General features: G+C 49.9%; 1 protein-coding gene across 1 annotated transcript; it reads left to right on the forward strand.

Moving 5' to 3' along the window:
- The first annotated feature begins 5,883 nt into the window (after positions 1 to 5,883).
- Positions 5,884 to 19,981, forward strand: LOC124019163 (pyrroline-5-carboxylate reductase 1, mitochondrial-like). The gene is made up of 10 exons (XM_046334554.1): positions 5,884 to 6,016; positions 7,158 to 7,246; positions 7,479 to 7,549; positions 9,639 to 9,818; positions 13,088 to 13,195; positions 13,940 to 14,053; positions 16,641 to 16,733; positions 18,894 to 19,057; positions 19,133 to 19,363; positions 19,445 to 19,981. Exons 2-9 carry the CDS (start codon positions 7,180 to 7,182, stop codon positions 19,302 to 19,304), a joined length of 969 nt encoding a protein of 322 aa, XP_046190510.1. The 5' UTR covers positions 5,884 to 6,016; positions 7,158 to 7,179; the 3' UTR covers positions 19,305 to 19,363; positions 19,445 to 19,981.
- Positions 19,982 to 20,681: the final 700 nt, after the last annotated feature.

The raw sequence follows: 20,681 nt of genomic DNA on the forward strand, positions 1-20,681 counted from the left end.
CCTTAACCCCTACCCTAAACCCCTACCCTAAACCTTAACCTTAACCCAAACCCTAAACCTTAACCCTAACCCTAACCTTAACCTGAACCTTAACCCCTAACCTAAACCCTAACCCTAACCTTAACCTTAACCTTAACCTTAACCCCTACCCTAAACCCTAACCCTAACCTTAACCCTAACCTTAACCTTAACCCCTACCCTAAACCCTAACCCTAACCTTAACCTTAACCTTAACCCTAACCTACCCCCTAAACCCCTAACCTTGACCTTAAACCCTAACCCTAACCTAACCTTAACCTTAACCCCTACCCTAAACCCTAACCTAACCTTAACCCCTACCCTAACCTTAACCTTAACCCCTACCCTAAACCTTAACCCTAACCTTAACCTTAACCTTAACCCCTACCCTAAATGTAAATGTAAACCCTAACCCGAACCTTAACCTTAAACCCTACCCTAACCCTAACCTTAAACTTAACCTTAACCTTAACCTAAACCTTAACCCTAACCCTAACCTTAACCTTAACCTTAACCTAAACCCTAACCTTAACCTTAACCTTAACCCTTACCCTAAACCCTAACCCTAACCTTAACCTTAACCCCCCTACCCTTACCCTAACCTTAACCCTAACCAAACCCTAATCCTAAACCTACTCTTAACCTTAACCTTAAACCCTACCCTAAACCCTAACCTTAACCCCTACCCTAACCCTAACCCTAACCCTAACCCTAACCCTAACCCGACTCTTAACCTTTACCTCAACCATTTTAAATGTCAAGCAGATGCTTTATCCAAAGCTTCAATGGGGGTAGGGACGTCCCAAGGATACCATATTGCACAAGACCTTTCTAACATGGCTGTGCTCTGAATGACAAGTATTACACAACCTGTTGGCTGTCTCTCTCTTTTGTGTTGTAGTTTTTCATCCGGCGGCCACCATTTGTAATTTCCCCGTGCAGGGAGAGAGATAGCCCTACGGTGGAACAGGAACCATAGACTGAGAAATTTACATTTCACAGAACATCTTGTGGCTTGTGCCCTCTTCTCCCCCTCTCCTCCCTCCCTCCATCTCTCTCTCTCTCTCCATTCTGCGCTCCCTCCTGCCCTCTTGTCTTCTCTCCCTCTCCTCCCTCCCTCCATCTCTCTCTTCCATTCTAGGGACTCCCAAGGATCCTATTGCCCAAGACCTCCCTCCATCTCTCTCTCCATTATTACACAACCTCCTGCCCTCTTTTCTCCCTAATCCTCCCTCCCTCCATCTCTCTCTCTCTCCATTCTGCGCTCTCTCCTGCCCTCTCCTCCCCCTCTCCTCCCCCTCTCCTCCCTCCTTCATCTCTTTCTCTCCATTCTGCGCTCCCTCCTGCCCTCTTCTCCCCCTCTCCTCCCTCCCTCCATCTCTCTCTCTCTCTCTCATTCTGCGCTCCCTCCTGCCCTCTCTCTCCCCCTCTCCCTCCCTCCATCTCTCTCTCTCATTATGTGCTCCCTCCTGCCCTCTTCTCCCCCTCTCCTCTCTCCCTCCATCTCTCTCTCTCTCCATTCTGCGCTCCTCCTGCCCTCTCTCCCCCCTCTCCCTCCCTCCATCTCTCTCTCTCTCTCCATTCTGCGCGCTCTCCTGCCCTCCCTCCCTCCCCCTCTCCTCCCTCCATCTCTTTCTCTCCATTCTGCGCTCCCTCCTGCCCTCTTCTCCCCCTCTCCTCCCTCCCTCCATCTCTCTCTCTCTCTCTCCATTCTGCGCTCTCTCCTGCCCTCTTCCCCCCTCTCCCTCCATCTCTCTCTCCATTATGCGCTCCCTCCTGCCCTCTTCTCCCCCTCTCCTCCCTCCCTCTCTCTCTCCATTATGCGCGCCCTCCTGCCCTCTCCTCCCTCCATCGCTCTCTCTCCATTCTATGTTCCTCCATCTGAGAGAGAGAGACAGATGTGTGCCCTGGAGTGAACTTGTCTGCCTGTGTTATTAGCTATGCGTATCTCTACACCCGACAAGCAGTGTGTGTGTGTGTGTGTGTGTGTGTGTGTGTGTGTGTGTGTGTGTGTGTGTGTGTGTGTGTGTGTGTGTGTGTGTGTGTGTGTGTGTGTGTGTGTGTGTGTGTGTGTGTGTGTGTGTGTGTGTGTGTGTGTGGTCCACGCCTCGCCTAGATGCCCCCTCTCCCCTCTGCAAACCAAAACTGATTCAGGCAGTCTGTGGTATTTTTAATAAATCTCTGGGGATTTCTTTTTCAGAAAAAGAGCGAATGAGTGTTGTCACGCCTCAGTACTCACGCAGGGGAATAGATAGTGCCAAGGCAGTCAGTGTTAAATTGACTTGTGAGAGGAGAGAGAGAGAGCGGGGGAAGAGAGAAAGACAGAGTGGGCGAGAGAGAGGGGGGGGGGCCTGGAAGGCACAAATCAATACGTTTTTCATTCAGACACTTTTCAAGATTAGTTGGAATGAGAAAACAACTATGTTTGAGTGTTCGAGATCACAGTGATTTTGAACCATTAATTTTGCCACAGATGTTGTTTCTGCCAGCTACAATCTCTTCTTGGCTCCCTAAAATATTTATATTTCCTCACCATTAAATATATTCAAATACTCTGAGAGAGAGAGAGGCTAGTTTTGACACCACCAGTGGGACCGCAATAAATCAGGTGTCGGGACGAAAATGGCCCCGGGCCACAGGTTTCAGACCCCATTCTAGTGACAAGGGGTAGATTTGGGAATGGGCATTGAGTGCTGATCTAGGATCAAGTCCCCCTTGTCCATATAAACTAAATGATTGTGATCTAAAAGGCTAAACTGATCCTAGATCAACACTCCTACTCTGAGACGCTTGATTCATATGGTCGCTGTACCCAAGGGGAACCTCTACCTAGGGTCTAGCTGACTTCATCCTCATCCTGTACAACTGACAGAGAGGCTAACAGCTGGGATAGTTGGAACGGAACCCCCCTTGGCCGTGCATTCTGATGTGTATATATAGCTTCTGCTGGTATGAACGGTATTCCACTGCAGGGCATTCTTCTTTTCTCACTCCGTCCCAAGCCTGGGTTCAAATACTATTTGATATCATTTCAAATACTTGATCTGTGCTTGATTGAGCTTGCCTGGCATAATGGACGAATAGAATAGTTTACAACACTGTAAACCCCACCTATGTGGCACTCCAGGCAGGCGAGAGCAAAGATTTAAAATACTAATTGAACCCAGGTCTGCTCCAGAGTTCAGTTCAGCACAGTGCAAAACAGAATGTGGTTCTACCTGCAGGTATCTGGAGCCCCAAACACACTTGACTAGGAAAAATGGAAGCACAGTTTTTATCTACAAGGGACTTTGGAGTCATTTTAGAACGAACACAAGAAAGACAGAACACTGTTAATGAATGTATTCAGACAGACAGGGGACATAGCACTCATTAAAGTGGGGACACACAGTGGTTGAGCCAGTGGTTGTCTCATTTTAAGGGTCTTCGTCAAATTACCCAGACAGACAGCAAGTACCCAGGGATCCAGGAAGGGAAAACTTCAAAGCCGCCAATCACATATCCCTTTTAATATTCTACTGTCTCACTAGCAAATGGTGGATGTGTGTTTCTTGATTTGGAATTCTGTTCAAATCAATTAGGAAAACTTAGATTTGACCTCAACTTTTGATTGAAATAGAATCCCCTATGTGTCTCGTCAGATCTCCTCCCCTCCCCTCCCCTCTGTGTCTCATCAGGTCTCCCTCCCCTCCCCTCCCCTCCCCTCCCCTCCCCTCCCCTCCCCTCCCCTCCCCTCCCCTCCCCTCCCCTCTGTGTCTAGTCAGGTCTTTAGTGAAGCTCCTAGTGAGGTCCCTAGTGAGGTCCCTAGTGAGGTCCCTAGTGAAGCTCCTAGTGAGGTCCCTAGTGAGGCTCCTAGTGAGGTCCCTAGTGAGGCTCCTAGTGAAGCTCTTAGTGAGGTCCCTAGTGAGGCTCCTAGTGAGGTCCCTAGTGAGGCTCCTAGTGAAGCTCTTAGTGAGGTCCCTAGTGAAGCTCCTAGTGAGGTCCCTAGTGAGGCTCCTAGTGAGGTCCCTAGTGAGACTCCTAGTGAAGCTCTTAGTGAGATCCCTAGTGAAGCTCTTAGTGAGGTCCCTAGTGAGGCTCCTAGTGAGGTCCCTAGTGAGGCTCCTAGTGAGGTCCCTAGTGAAGCTCTTAGTGAGGTCCCTAGTGAAGCTCCTAGTGAGGTCCCTAGTGAGGCTCCTAGTGAGGTCCCTAGTGAGACTCCTAGTGAAGCTCTTAGTGAGATCCCTAGTGAAGCTCTTAGTGAGGTCCCTAGTGAGGCTCCTAGTGAGGTCCCTAGTGAGGCTCCTAGTGAGGTCCCTAGTGAAGCTCTTAGTGAGATCCCTAGTGAAGCTCTTAGTGAGGTCCCTATTGAGGCCCCTAGTGAAGCTCTTAGTGAGGCCCCTCAGACAGAAGTTTTAGTCCTTAAAAAAATATATATTGTCACCGATTATTTAAAAAAAATCTAATGTAAAAGAGTTTAAATTAAACAGAGCTGAGTCTGATGATAGACAGATATGTCTGTCTCTTCTCATATTAATGCCAGATGAGTTATCTTGGGAGCAGAGCAGATCAGACAGGAAAAAAAAGAAATATATTATGTTAATTATGTCGATTGGTGATATTTGGCTTTTTCAGGCTTTTTGAGAATTTCCTGTCCTATGATTCCTGTGAACTAAGTCACCTTCATGGAACTTCAGAGTGTCCAGCATTCCGAGAATGTCTGGCAGGCAGGGAATTCTGCTTCTCTTAGATTCCTGGATAATCCGCTCTGTCAGGAGTCTAGCTCTAGTCTGGGTACCAGTCTTTGTAGCTGACATTAATCTCATTGCTACTCCGGTGGTGGCAGGAGTGGAATGTTATAGCTGAATAGAGAATGGAAACCAGGCTAGTCTAGACCCACACATGGTCTGAATGTATGCAGTTTGGAAAAGATGGGGAAGGGGGGGGGCAATGTTCTCGGGGATCATCAAGCTGTTGACCTGGGTTGAGGGGGAGAGGGGAGAGGTTGCTGGGGGGAAGCTCAGGTGACAGAGTTGGGTTGGGGAGTCTGTTATGCACGGAATGTGCTAGTTCCTTTTTGCGTCGCTGCATATGGTCCTACAGATGTAGCTTCCGTCTATGAGAGTGTCTCAGCAGTCTAACAAAGCTTTCTGTCCCCATCCACCATATTGTTTTCACCGACTGTCCAGGTTTTGAGATCAATGCAGATTAAGAAGAAAAGAAGAAGAGAGGTGGCCCCAACTCATTGAACGACTTTACTATATTTATTCATTTATAACACATTCACAGTGCACTCATAGCCCTCTTCTTCTCAACAGCTCCTTCAACTGATTTCATTCAGTCCCACACTTACTATAGGTTATATATGGTGGCACTGGAAGTTAAGTGGTTGACATATTGGTACATAATAAACATAACCTACTTCTACAATGTGCATATGGCATTGAACTTGACTAACTTACTACAATGTGCATATGGCTTGAACTTGACACTTCTACAATGTGCATATGGCATTGAACTTGACTAACCTACTTCTACAATGTGCATATGGCATTGAACTTGACTAACCTACTTCTACAATGTGCATATGGCATTGAACTTGACTAACCTACTACTACAATGTGCATATGGCATTGAACTTGACTAACCTACTACTACAATGTGCATATGGCATTGAACTTGACTAACCTACTACTACAATGTGCATATGGCATTGAACTTGACCTATATTTTGGCTCCACTTACTTATTACTCTGGAAAATGATGCAACTGGGCACCGGAGACCACAAACCCCGCCCATAAGTGAATCAACGAGCCTAATCTTTACGCGGATTGGTAAGGAGTCGCCATTCATTGGTCCATTCTCATGCGCGTCATGACGGCTACCCGGAACACATAGAGATTGGAAGCCACGTTGACAACGAAGTGGTGTTTTGTTTCATTCCAAAACCGGTGAAATAACGGTAACTGCACCGGTGTGTCTGTCCAACGGCCAAAGGGGTTGAAAATCGTACAGAAGGTAAGAGTAGCTATTTTGCAAAGAACAATTTTATCAATGTATGTTCTGTTGTTCATTAATTCATTTATTGCTCAGTCAGACAAGCTAGCTAGTGGGAAAGCATCAAAGACCAAAATAATAACGTTACTGCACCACTAAGTTACTGTAAATAGCCATTGCTAATGTTACAAGCCCTGTTAGTTATATTTGCTCCTGCAAGAACGAATACAGATTGCGAAACAGCTACAGTAAGTGTACAATTATCTGGTTGTAGCTGGCTAGTTATGCATTACAATGTACTGATTGATGTCTTGAACCTCAAACGAGATCATGCAAGCTGCCTACTGTTAACCTACCTAACTAAATGTTATGCTAAATATTCCCAACGGAAGTATACTGAACAAAAATATAAACGCAACATACAACAATTTTACAGTTCATCTGAGGAAATCAGTCAATTGGAATAAATTAATTAGGCCCGAATCTATGTATTTCAGATGAATGGGAATGCAGATATGCGTCTGTTGGTCACTGATACCTTAAAAGAAATGGGCCTCAGGATCTCGTCACGTTATTTCGGTGCATTCAAATTGCCATCGATAAAATGCAATTGTGTTTTTTTGTCCATAGTTTATTCCGGGCCCATACTATAACCACACCGCCACCATGGGGCACTCTGTATACAACGTTGACCTCAGAAAACCGCTCGCACACATGACTCCATACACGTAGTCTGCGGTTGTGAGGCTGGTTGAACATACTGCCAAATTCTCTAAAATGACGGAGGCAGCTTATGGTAGAGAAATAAACATTAAATGATCTGGCAACAGCTCTGGTGGACATTCCTTTATTCAGTATGCCTATTGCACACTCCCTCAACTTGAGATCTGTGGCAAAACTGCACAGTCTTAAGAGTGGCCTTTTGTTGTCCCTGGCACAAGGTGCACCTGTGTAATGATCATGCGGTTTAATCAGCTTCTTGATATGCCACACCTGTCAGGTGGATGGATTATCTTGGCAAAGCAGAAATGCTCACTAACAGGGATGTAAAGAAATTTGTGCACATAACTTGAGAGCGGTAAGCTTTTTGTGCGTGTAACTGTTTAGCTAAAGTTATTGTGCTGACTGTTTTTGTGCTGACTGTAAGATCTGGGCTTTGCAGGACAAGCCACTTCACCGGAAAGATGAGTGTAGGATTCATCGGAGCCGGCCAGCTGGCTCACGCGCTGGTGAAAGGGTTCACATCTGCGGGTAAGAAACCACCAACCGGTTATGATGACCAACAGGCCGTGACCCATTTTCTAAAATCTGTCTGGGCAGGTCACTCTGACTGCTCGTGTACACAAGACTGGGCCCTGAAATGTCAACAAACAGTAGCTGTTATCAGTTGCAGTTCCAGTGACGCAAATCTGTTGTGCCCTGACCTCACCTCTCTCTTTAATCCTTTCTGTGCCCATCCTCTGTCTCTCTCTCTCTCCCCCAGGTGTAATAGCTACTCAGAGAATCATAGCCAGTTCTCCAGATACTGATCTGCCTACTGTTGCTGGCCTGAGGGTAAGAGGCAGGGATGTGTGTTTGTTCTGTTTGTGTGCGAGAGAGGGACAGGCCTGTGGAAGTGTGTGTTGTGTATGTGTGTTTAAATTGCCTTGCCTGGAAGGTGTGGATGTGTTTACGTGGCCTGGAAGGTGTGGATTAGAGGTCAACCAATTATGATTTTTCAACGCCGATACGATTTATTGGCCCGCCAAAAAAGCCGATACCGATTAACCTGCCGATTTAAATCAAAAATATATATTTTATGTGTGTGTTTGTAATAATGACAATTACAACAATACTGAATGAACCCTTTTATTTTAGCTTAATATAATACATAAATAAACTATATTTAGTCTCAAATAAATAATGAAACATGTTCAATATGGTTTAAATAATGCAAAAACAGTGTCGGAGAAGAAAGTAAAAGTGCAATATGTGCCAATGTAAAAAAAAGCCAACGTTTAAGCTCCTTGCTCAGAACATGAGAACATATGAAACCTGGTGGTTCAATATTCCCAGTTAAGAAGTTTTAGGTTGTATTTATTATAGGAATTATGACGCGTCAACTGTTTCTCTCTACCATTTGTATTTCATATACCTTTGACTATTGGATGTTCTAATAGGCACTTTAGTATTGCCAGTCTCATCTCAGGAATGAATAGGCTTGAAGTCATAAACAGCGCTGTGCATCAAGCATTGCTAAGAGCTGCTGGCAAACGCAGTAAAGTGCTGTTTGAATGAATGCTTACGAGCCTGCTGCTGCCTACCACCGCTCAGTCAGACTGCTCTATCAAATATCAAATCATGGACTTAATTCTAATGAACACACAGCCTTTGATCATTAATATGGTCAAATACGGAACCATTCTGTATTTTATCTAACGGGTGGCATCCATAAGTCTAAATATTGTGCAATGTAACAGCAACCTTCAATGTTGTGTCATAATTGTGTAAAATTCTGTTTTGCAACAGCCAGGCGGCCCAAACTGCTGCATATACCCTGACTCTGCTTGCACTGAACGCAAGAGAAGTGACACAATTTCCCTAGTTAATATTGCCTGCTAAAATGCATTTATTTTAACTAAATATGCAGGTTTTAAAAAATATTCTTCTGTGTATTGATTTTAAGAAAGGCATTGATGTTTATGGTTAGGTACGTTCGTGCAACGATTGTGGTTGGTTTGCGAATGCTCTTTTGTTAAATCGTCACCCGTTTGGTAAAGTTGAAGTAGACTGTGATCTGACGATAAATTTAACAGGCACCACATTGATTATATGCAACACAGGACAAGCTAGTTAACGTAGTAATATCATCAAGGCTAGGCTACCTGGGGCGGCAGGTAGCCTAGCGGTTAGAGGCGGGTAGCCTAGTGGTTAGAGCTTTGGACTAGTAACCGAAAGGTTGCAAGAATGAATTCCCGAGCTGTTCTGTCGTTCTGCCCCTGAACAAAACTTGCCTAGTTATTTTTTTTTTTTTACCTTTATTTAACTAGTGATTGACTGTTTTTTCATAAGTTAAGTTTAAAGCTAGCTAGCAACTTACCATGGCCACAAGGTCCTTTTTACCCTGCACTCGCGTAACAGGTGGTCAGCTGATGTGTTTGCGTGGCCCTGGAGGGGGTGGGGGTGTTTGCGTGGCCTGGAGGGGGTGTTTGCATGCCCCTGGAGGGGGTGGGGGTGTTTGCGTGGCCTGGAGGGGGTTTGCGTGTTTGCGTGGCCTGGAGGGGGTGTTTGCGTGGCCTGGAGGGTGTTTGCGTGGCCTGGAGGGGGTGTTTGCGTGGCCTGGAGGGGGTGTTTGCGTGGCCTGGAGGGGGTGTTTGCGTGGCCTGGAGGGGGTGTTTGCGTGGCCTGGAGGGGGTGTTTGCGTGGCCTGGAGGGGGTGTTTGCGTGGCCTGGTGGGGGTCGGTGTGTTTGCGTGGCCTGTGGGGGTGTTTACGTGGCCTTGAGGGTGTCTGTCTGTGTCTGAGTGTATAGGTAGGTAATGCTTCAACGTTTGTATGAGGGCTCTGCATTGTGTGTGTACACATCCTAGAAGGCCTTGCATATTCATTCTTAACCTGTTTCTCCCTCTGTCTTCCTGTCTTTCTGTCTCTCCCTCCTCCTCTAGAAAATGGGTGCTATCCTCACCACCAGTAACAAGGAGGTGGTGAACAAGAGCGATGTCCTGTTCCTGGCAGTCAAACCCCACATCATCCCCTTTGTGCTGGATGAGATTGGACCAGACATAGAGGACAGACACCTTATAGTGTCCTGTGCTGCAGGAGTCACCATCAGTTCTATAGAGAAGGTCAGAAAACACACACTTGCATGGACACACAGAGAAGGTCAGAACCTGTCCTGGACCGGTCTGGTGGAGTCACCATCAGCTCTATAGAGAAGGTCAGAACCTGTCCTGGACCGGTCTGGTGGAGTCACCATCAGCTCTATAGAGAAGGGCGGAACCTGTCCTGGACCGGTCTGGTAGAGTCACCATCAGCTCTATAGAGAAGGTCAGAACCTGTCCTGGACCGGTCTGGTAGAGTCATCATCAGCTCCATAGAGAAGGGCATAACCTGTCCTGGACCGGTCTGGTGGAGTCACCATCAGCTCTATAGAGAAGGGCGGAACCTGTCCTGGACCGGTCTGGTGGAATCACCATCAGCTCTATAGAGAAGGGCAGAACCTGTCCTGGACCGGTCTGGTGGAATCACCATCAGCTCTATAGAGAAGGTCAGAACCTGTCCTGGACCGGTCTGGTGGAGTCACCATCAGCTCTATAGAGAAGGGCAAAACCTGTCCTGGACCGGTCTGGTGGAGTCACCATCAGCTCTATAGAGAAGGGCAGAACCTGTCCTGGACCGGTCTGGTAGAGTCCATGGATCAATTGAAAAATAGTCTTGTGAGGTAGTGCCTATTTAGTTCTGTCCTCCATGTCAGAGGAAAACATAATGCAATGTTTTATGGTCACATGGGTATAGTGAAATGTTTTGTTTTACAGGGTCAGCCATAGTAGTACTGCGCCCATGAAGAAAATTAGGATTAAGTGCCTTGCTCAAGGGCACATGGACAGAGTTGTTGTTGTTGTTAATATTATTCTCATTGGCTCTTGGATTTGAACTAGCAACCATTCGGTAACTGGCCCAATATTGAAGAACCTAAAGAACGGTCAATGGACCAGGTGTCTCTTTTAAACACCAGTGATGCCAGGACCCAAGAATTCCTCCGATAATCTCCTTTTATGACACTGTCCTTGTCACCTTTTGTTGGTATTTACATAACAGGGCCCTGTCTCCTCCATTTAGATGTCTCCTTCCGGTACCTCCTCCGTTTAGTAGGAGGCTCCCTCCGGTACCACCTCCGTGTAGTAGGAGGCTCCCTCCGGTACCACCTCCGTGTAGTAGGAGGCTCCCTCCGGTACCACCTCCGTGTAGTAGGAGGCTCCCTCCGGTACCACCTCCGTGTAGTAGGAGGCTCCCTCCGGTACCACCTCCGTGTAGTAGGAGGCTCCCTCCGGTACCACCTCCGTGTAGTAGGAGGCTCCCTCCGGTACCACCTCCGTGTAGTAGGAGGCTCCCTCCGGTACCACCTCCGTGTAGTAGGAGGCTCCCTCCGGTACCACCTCCGTGTAGTAGGAGGCTCCCTCCGGTACCACCTCCGTGTAGTAGGAGGCTCCCTCCGGTACCACCTCCGTGTAGTAGGAGGCTCCCTCCGGTACCACCTCCGTGTAGTAGGAGGCTCCCTCCGTGTCCTCCATTTAGATGTCTCCTTCCTGTACCTCCTCCATTTAGATGTCTCCTTCCTGTACCGCCTCCGTTTAGTAGGAGGCTCCCTCCGGGACCTCCTCTGTTTAGTAGGAGGCTCCCTCCGGGACCTCCTCCGTTTAGTAGTGAGGAGGCTCCCTCCGGGTACTCCCTCCTCCGTTTAGTAGGAGGCTCCCTCCGGTACCTCCTCCGTGTAGTAGGAGGCTCCCTCCGGTACCACCTCCGTGTAGTAGGAGGCTCCCTCCGGTACCACCTCCGTGTAGTAGGAGGCTCCCTCCGGTACCTCCTCCGTGTAGTAGGGAGGCTCCCTCCGGGACCTCCTCCGTGTAGTAGGAGGCTCCCTCCGGGACCTCCTCCGTGTAGTAGGAGGCTCCCTCCGGGACCTCCTCCGTGTAGTAGGAGGCTCCCTCCGGCTCCCTCCGGGACCTCCTCCGTGTAGTAGGAGGCTCCCTCCGGGACCTCCTCCGTGTAGTAGGAGTTTAGTAGGAGGCTCCCTCCGGGACCTCCTCCGTGTAGTAGGAGGCTCCCTCCGGGACCTCCTCCGTGTAGTAGGAGGCTCCCTCCGGGACCTCCTCCGTGTAGTAGGAGGCTCCCTCCGGGACCTCCTCCGTGTAGTAGGAGGCTCCCTCCGGTACCTCCTCCATTTAGATGTCTCCTTCCTGTACCACCTCCGTTTAGTAGGAGGCTCCCTCCGTGTCCTCCATTTAGATGTCTCCTTCCTGTACCTCCTCCGTGTAGTAGGAGGCTCCCTCCGGTACCTCCTCCGTGTAGTAGGAGGCTCCCTCCGGTACCTCCTCCGTTTAGTAGGAGGCTCCCTCCGGTACCTCCTCCATTTAGATGTCTCCTTCCTGTACCACCTCCGTTTAGTAGGAGGCTCCCTCCGTGTCCTCCATTTAGATGTCTCCTTCCTGTACCTCCTCCGTGTAGTAGGAGGCTCCCTCCGGTACCTCCTCCGTGTAGTAGGAGGCTCCCTCCGGTACCTCCTCCGTGTAGTAGGAGGCTCCCTCCGGTACCTCCTCCGTTTAGTAGGAGGCTCCCTCCGGTACCTCCTCCGTTTAGTAGGAGGCTCCCTCCGGTACCTCCTCCATTTAGATGTCTCCTTCCTGTACCACCTCCGTTTAGTAGGAGGCTCCCTCCGTGTCCTCCATTTAGATGTCTCCTTCCTGTACCTCCTCCGTTTAGTAGGAGGCTCCCTCCGGGACCTCCTCCGTGTAGTAGGAGGCTCCCTCTGGTACCACCTCCGTTTAGTAGGAGGCTCCCTCTGGTACCACCTGTGTGTAGTATGAGGCTCCCTCCGGTACCACCTGTGTGTAGTATGAGGCTCCCTCCGGTACCTCCTCCGTGTAGTATGAGGCTCCCTCCGGTACCTCCTGCATGTAGCAGGAGGCTCCCTCCGGTAACACCTCTAACCAATATTATCATCCTCAGTCTGACCTCCCCCATCCATCCACTCACACATGTTCTCTTGTCAAATAATTGATCTTGACAAATCTTACAAGTGTTTCTCTCTTTACCTCTCTCCCCTTCACTCACCCATCTCTCTCCCCTTCACTCACCCATCTCTCTCCCCTTCACTCACCCATCTCTCTCCCTTCACTTCCCATCTCTCCCCTTCACTCACCCATCTCTCTCCCCTTCACTCACCCATCTCTCTCCCCTTCACTCACCCATCTCTCTCTCTCTCCCCTTCACTCACCCATCTCTCTCTCTCTCCCCTTCACTCACCCATCTCTCTCTCTCTCCCCTTCACTCACCCATCTCTCTCTCTCTCCCCTTCACTCACCCATCTCTCTCCTCTCTCCCTTTTCTCCCCCAGAAGCTGCTTCAGTACCGTCCGTTCCCCAAGGTGATGAGGTGTATGACCAACACCCCCGTCGTGGTGAGAGAGGGAGCTACAGTCTACGCTACAGGAACACATGCTGAGGTACACACACACACACACATTCACTAGGCACATTCTGAGGTACGCACACGCACATTCTGAGGTACGCACACGCACATTCTGAGGTACGCACACGCACATTCTGAGGTACGCACACGCACATTCTGAGGTACGCACACGCACATTCTGAGGTACGCACACGCACATTCTGAGGTACGCACACGCACATTCTGAGGTACGCACACGCACATTCTGAGGTACGCACACGCACATTCTGAGGTACGCACACGCACACTCTGAGGTACGCACACGCACACTCTGAGGTACGCACACGCACACTCTGAGGTACGCACACGCACACTCTGAGGTACGCACACGCACACTCTGAGGTACGCACACGCACACTCTGAGGTACGCACACGCACACTCTGAGGTACGCACACTCTGAGGTACGCACACTCTGAGGTACGCACACTCTGAGGTACGCACACGCTAGGCACATTCTGAGGTACGCACACGCTAGGCACATTCTGAGGTACGCACACGCTAGGCACATTCTGAGGTACGCACACGCTAGGCACATTCTGAGGTACGCACTCGCTAGGCACATTCTGAGGTACGCATTCACTAGGCACATTCTGAGGTACACATTCACTAGGCACCAAACAGAAGAAAACCGGGTGAACCTGTTTCCGTTGGGGGGAAAAAAAATTCTACAGTGAAATAAGGGTAAAATCTCCATCTCTTATCTTAATACCGTTCTCGCTTTCCCCATCCCCCCCCCAGGTGGAGGATGGTAAGTTGTTGGAACAGCTGATGGCCAGTGTTGGGTTCTGTACAGAGGTGGAGGAGGACCTTATCGATGCAGTCACCGGCCTCAGTGGCAGCGGCCCCGCCTACGTGAGTCACTGACCTATCACAGAGGGGTAGAGGGGCCTGGCCATGCCTACGTGAGTCACTGATCTATCATGGAGGGGTAGAGGGGCCTGGCCATGTGAGTCACTGACCTATCATAGAGGGGCCTGGCCGTGCCTACGTGAGTCACTGACCTATCACAGAGGGGTAGAGGGGCCTGGCCATGCCTACGTGAGTCACTGATCTATCATGGAGGGGTAGAGGGGCCTGGCCATGTGAGTCACTGACCTATCATAGAGGGGCCTGGCCGTGCCTACGTGAGTCACTGACCTATCATAGAGGGGCCTGGCCGTGCCTACGTGAGTCACTGACCTATCATAGAGGGGCCTGGCCATGCCTACGTGAGTCACTGACCTATCATAGAGGGGTAGAGGGGCCTGGCCATGCCTACGTGAGTCACTGACCTATCATAGAGGGGTAGAGGGGCCTGGCCATGTCTACGTGAGTCACTGATCTATCATAGAGGGGTAGAGGGGCCTGGCCATGCCTACGTGAGTCACTGACCTATCATAGAGGGGTAGAGGGGCCTGGCCATGCCTACGTGAGTCACTGACCTATCATAGAGGGGTAGAGGGGCCTGGCCATGCCTACGTGAGTCACTGACCTATCATAGAGGGGTAGAGGGGCCTGGCCATGCCTACGTGAGTCACTGACCTATCATAGAGGGGTAGAGGGGCCTGGCCATGCCTACGTGAGTCACTGACCTATCATAGAGGGGTAGAGGGGCCTGGCCATGCCTACGTGAGTCACTGACCTATCATAGAGGGGTAGTCACTGGGGGGCCTGGCCATGCCTACGTGAGTCACTGACCTATCATAGAGGGGTAGAGGGGCCTGGCCATGCCTACGTGAGTCACTGACCTATCATAGAGGGGCCTGGCCATGTGAGTCACTGACCTATCATAGAGGGGCCTGGCCATGCCTACGTGAGTCACAGACCTATCATAGAGGGGTAGAGGGGCCTGGCCATGCCTACGTGAGTCACTGACCTATCATAGAGGGGCCTGGCCATGCCTACGTGAGTCACTGACCTATCATAGAGGGGTAGAGGGGCCTGGCCATGCCTACGTGAGTCACTGACCTATCATAGAGGGGTAGAGGGCCTGGCCATGCCTACGTGAGTCACTGACCTATCATAGAGGGGTAGAGGGCCTGGCCATGCCTACGTGAGTCACTGACCTATCATAGAGGGGTAGAGGGGCCTGGCCATGCCTACGTGAGTCACTGACCTATCATAGAGGGGCCTGGCCATGCCTACGTGAGTCACTGACCTATCATAGAGGGGCCTGGCCATGCCTACGTGAGTCACTGACCTATCATAGAGGGGTAGAGGGGCCTGGCCATGCCTACGTGAGTCACTGACCTATCATAGAGGGGTAGAGGGGCCTGGCCATGTGAGTCACTGACCTATCATAGAGGGGCCTGGCCATGCCTACGTGAGTCACTGACCTATCATAGAGGGGTAGAGGGGCCTGGCCATGCCTACGTGAGTCACTGACCTATCATAGAGGGGTAGAGGGCCTGGCCATGCCTACGTGAGTCACTGACCTATCATAGAGGGGTAGAGGGGCCTGGCCATGCCTACGTGAGTCACTGACCTATCATAGAGGGGCCTGGCCATGCCTACGTGAGTCACTGACCTATCATAGAGGGGCCTGGCCATGCCTACGTGAGTCACTGACCTATCATAGAGGGGCCTGGCCATGCCTACGTGAGTCACTGACCTATCATAGAGGGGCCTGGCCATGCCTACGTGAGTCACTGACCTATCATAGAGGGGCCTGGCCATGCCTATGTGAGTCACTGACCTATCATAGAGGGGTAGAGGGGCCTGGCCATGTCTACGTGAGTCACTGACCTATCATAGAGGGGTAGAGGGGCCTGGCCATGTGAGTCACTGACCTATCATAGAGGGGCCTGGCCATGCCTACGTGAGTCACAGACCTATCATAGAGGGGTAGAGGGGCCTGGCCATGCCTACGTGAGTCACTGACCTATCATAGAGGGGTAGAGGGGCCTGGCCATGCCTACGTGAGTCACTGACCTATCATAGAGGGGCCTGGCCATGCCTACGTGAGTCACTGACCTATCATAGAGGGGTAGAGGGGCCTGGCCATGCCTACGTGAGTCACTGACCTATCATAGAGGGGTAGAGGGGCCTGGCCATGCCTACGTGAGTCACTGACCTATCATAGAGGGGTAGAGGGGCCTGGCCATGCCTACGTGAGTCACTGACCTATCATAGAGGGGTAGAGGGGCCTGGCCATGCCTACGTGAGTCACTGACCTATCATAGAGGGGTAGAGGGGCCTGGCCATGCCTACGTGAGTCACTGACCTATCATAGAGGGGTAGAGGGGCCTGGCCATGCCTACGTGAGTCACTGACCTATCATAGAGGGGTAGAGGGGCCTGGCCATGCCTACGTGAGTCACTGACCTATCATAGAGGGGTAGAGGGGCCTGGCCACCTTCCTCCATACACATTACACACTGCTAAGAACCCACTCACAATGTATTTACCTCAGTGAGTGATTTCTGGCCTAAATAAAGAAGTGGTTGTGTGTGTGATGACAGGCGTTCACAGCTCTGGATGCCCTCGCCGATGGAGGGGTGAAGATGGGTCTACCCAGGAGACTAGCGGTCAGACTGGGAGCTCAGGCACTACTGGTCAGTAACATCATAGTATCACACTGTAACATAGCATCACACTGTCACACGTCATTACACTGTCACACGTCATTACACTGTCACACGTCATTACACTGTCACACGTCATTACACTGTCACACGTCACTACACTGTCACACGTCATTACACTGTCACACGTCATTACACTGTCACACGTCATTACACTGTCACACGTCATTACACTGTCACACGCCATTACACTGTCACACGTCATTACACTGTCACACGCCATTACACTGTCACACGTCATTACACTGTCACACGTCATTACACTGTCACACGTCATTACACTGTCACACGTCATTACACTGTCACACGCCATTACACTGTCACACGTCATTACACTGTCACACGTCATTACACTGTCACACGCCGTTACACTGTCACACGCCGTCACACTGTCACACGTCGTCACACTGTCACACGTCGTCACACTGTCACACGTCGTCACACTGTCACACGTCGTCACACTGTCACACGTCGTCACACTGTCACACGTCGTCACACTGTCACACGTCGTCACACTGTCACACGTCGTCACACTGTCACACGCCGTCACACGCCGTTACACTGTCACACGCCGTTACACTGTCACACGCCGTTACACTGTCACACGCCGTTACACTGTCACACGCCGTTACACTGTCACACGTCGTTACACTGTCACACGTCGTTACACTGTCACACGTCGTTACACTGTCACACGTCGTTACACTGTCACACGTCGTTACACTGTCACACGTCGTTACACTGTCACACGTCGTTACACTGTCACACGTCGTTACACTGTCACACGTCGTTACACTGTCACACGTCACACGTCATCACACTGTCACACGTCATCACACTGTCACACATCATTACACTGTCACACATCATTACACTGTCACACATCATTACACTGTCACACATCATTACAGCCCATCGTCACGCTGTCGCGCGTCGTCACGCTGTCACATATCATTACAGCCCATCGTTACACCAGACAGACCAGAGTAACAGTAGTAGAATGGAGGACCGTTTCTCTGAATTCAACATGACATTTTTTAGCGTTGGAATTTCACTTTGTTGCCTGTATAAAACACATTTAAAACATTGTCACACTGCATTGTTCTTAGCCCCAGGCTAGATTGGTCCTGGGGTAGCTTAATTAACCTGTGTTCACTCAAGCATTTGCTAACTCTGGACTAAGTTTTAGTCTTGGGCTACGGAGTCACTTGTATTCCTCAGGCCTGAACTAAATGGACAAACACCATGCAACCAACACATCTGACACACGTCCAATGTTATGAGCAATACGACGTTTATTAACACATTATTTCACATTAATTCTAGACTAGCATTTGATTTCCAACAGTACTAGTTTGTATAAACCTTGCTGTCTCTGCCTGACCTCAAATCATTTTTCACTTATGAAATTACATCTCACCTCTGTAAAGACGATGCTGTGCACGAACGAGACGGCAACTTTTCTGATCCCGGCGAAATCATGCAACAATAATAATATTATCATGGATATATCCAATTACAGTAAATGTCAATATTAAATCTATGAAATAAACGAAAATGGAGAGTTTGCTGCCCTTCCAGCTGTAGAGTTTTTAGCTTTATTTAGTTGGCTGAGTAAGAAGACGTTAGCCAGCCTGCTACATAGCAACCATTTCTGTTAGGCATAGCAACCAATGTTTTTGCCCGGATGAAAGTGTTTTGTCCTCAGATGGAATAGTCCTCAATGTAACATGCTTGTGATGCGTTTCTTTACATGTACATTAAGGGATTGTGATTGGACAGTGAACATTCTAGACGATGTTCTTGACCCGGATTCACACTCACTGGCAATTTATGCACGGTGTTTCTGGGGCTAGTGTGCGCTGTCTGAGCTAACGCTACTCTGGAGCAGGGCAGCTAGCTTGTGCTAAGGTGGATGCTATCCCACTTTACAATGTGTGAACACTCGCTTAGTCCCGGGCTAACCCCAGATTGTAAATAAGGATGACCTTTGAACTGTTTTTGTCCCCCCCCCCCAGCTCTCATTTTAATTCTAAAATCTAAACGGAGTCAATATGATGCTCTTGCTGGTTTTGTGGTTGACTGATGGTGACTCCCTCCCTCTGTCTGTCTCTCCTCCTTCACCCACAGGGAGCAGCTAAGATGTTGTTGGACTCTGAGCTGCACCCTGGCCAGCTGAAGGACAACGTGTGTTCCCCTGGGGGAGCCACCATCCACGCCCTGCACGTGATGGAGAGTGGTGGATTCCGCAGTCTGCTCATCAACGCCGTGGAGGCTTCTTGTATCAGGACACGGTGAGGGGACACACACACACACCTGAAACCAGACACACACAGACATGCTGACTTACCTCCTCCCCTCCTCCTCAGGGAGCTGCAGTTCCTAGCGGACCAGGAGCGCATCTCCCCGGCAGCCATTAAGAAGACCACCCTGGACAAGGTCCTGCAGCAGCCTGGGGTCAGCCAGGGGTCAGGGGTCAACGGCAAGCCAGGACTCAGCCTCAGGAGAAACCCCCCAGGACCTGTCAAGAAGAACAACTGAGATGGAGACACACACACACCACCTATAACACCAGGACTCAGCCTCAGGAGAAACCCCCCTGGATCTGTCAAGAAGAACAGCGATAGATGGACACACACACACACACCACCTATAACACCAGGACTCAGCCTCAGGAGAAACCCCCTGGATCTGTCAAGAAGAACAGCGATAGATGGACACACACACTCTCTCACAACATTTGGAAATGCAGCTTGCACAGACCCATAGCCTTGTCTGACAGGGAGTCCGTGTACGCACACGTGAACAGAAATGCATGTACAACATGCCGCCTGTCTACCTTGTCTTCAGTCTGTCTGAGGATGTGTGTCTCCGCGGTGATAACGACCCAATGGGCCAAAACATCAGTGAATATTTCAGATAGAAATGCAATGCATAGAGCTGACATGATTCCTTATTCTGCATGACAGGAATGCATAGAATCTGTTCTTTGCAATGCGTTTCCTTCTGAGCGTTTTCTTTTTAATGTTGCCCCTGCAGCCGAAGCAGGAAACAGATGGCTTCAGTGATGGCTTTTTTTGCCTGATGACTCAAACTGACTCTGTTCACTGCTCTGTACACTGCTCTGTACACTGCCCTGTTCACTGCCCTGTTCACTGCCCTGTTCACTGCCCTGTTCACTGCCCTGTTCACTGCCCTGTTCACTGCTCTGTTCACTGCTCTGTACACTGCTCTGTTCACTGCTCTGTACACTGCTCTGTACACTGCTCTGTACACTGCTCTGTACACTGCTCTGTTCACTGCTCTGTACACTGCTCTGTTCACTGCTCTGTACACTGCTCTGTACACTGCTCTGTACACTGCTCTGTACACTGCTCTGTACACTGCTCTGTACACTGCTCTGTTCACTGCTCTGTACACTGCTCTGTACACTGCTCTGTACACTGCTCTGTACACTGCTCTGTACACTGCTCTGTACACTGCTCTGTACACTGCTCTGTACACTGCTCTGTTCACTGCTCTGTTCACTGCTCTGTACACTGCTCTGTACACTGCTCTGTTCACTGCTCTGTACACTGCTCTGTACACTGCTCTGTACACTGCTCTGTACACTGCTCTGTTCACTGCTCTGTACACTGCTCTGTACACTGCTCTGTACACTGCTCTGTACACTGCTCTGTACACTGCTCTGTACACTGCTCTGTTCACTGCTCTGTACACTGCTCTGTACACTGCTCTGTACACTGCTCTGTACACTGCTCTGTACACTGCTCTGTACACTGCTCTGTACACTGCCCTGTACACTGCCCTGTTCACTGCCCTGTTCACTGCCCTGTTCACTGCCCTGTTCACTGCCCTGTTCACTGCCCTGTTCACTGCCCTGTTCACTGCTCTGTACACTGCTCTGTACACTGCTCT

The sequence above is a fragment of the Oncorhynchus gorbuscha genome, unplaced genomic scaffold (assembly GCF_021184085.1).
Source record: "Oncorhynchus gorbuscha isolate QuinsamMale2020 ecotype Even-year unplaced genomic scaffold, OgorEven_v1.0 Un_scaffold_723, whole genome shotgun sequence".
Taxonomy (NCBI): domain Eukaryota; kingdom Metazoa; phylum Chordata; class Actinopteri; order Salmoniformes; family Salmonidae; genus Oncorhynchus; species Oncorhynchus gorbuscha.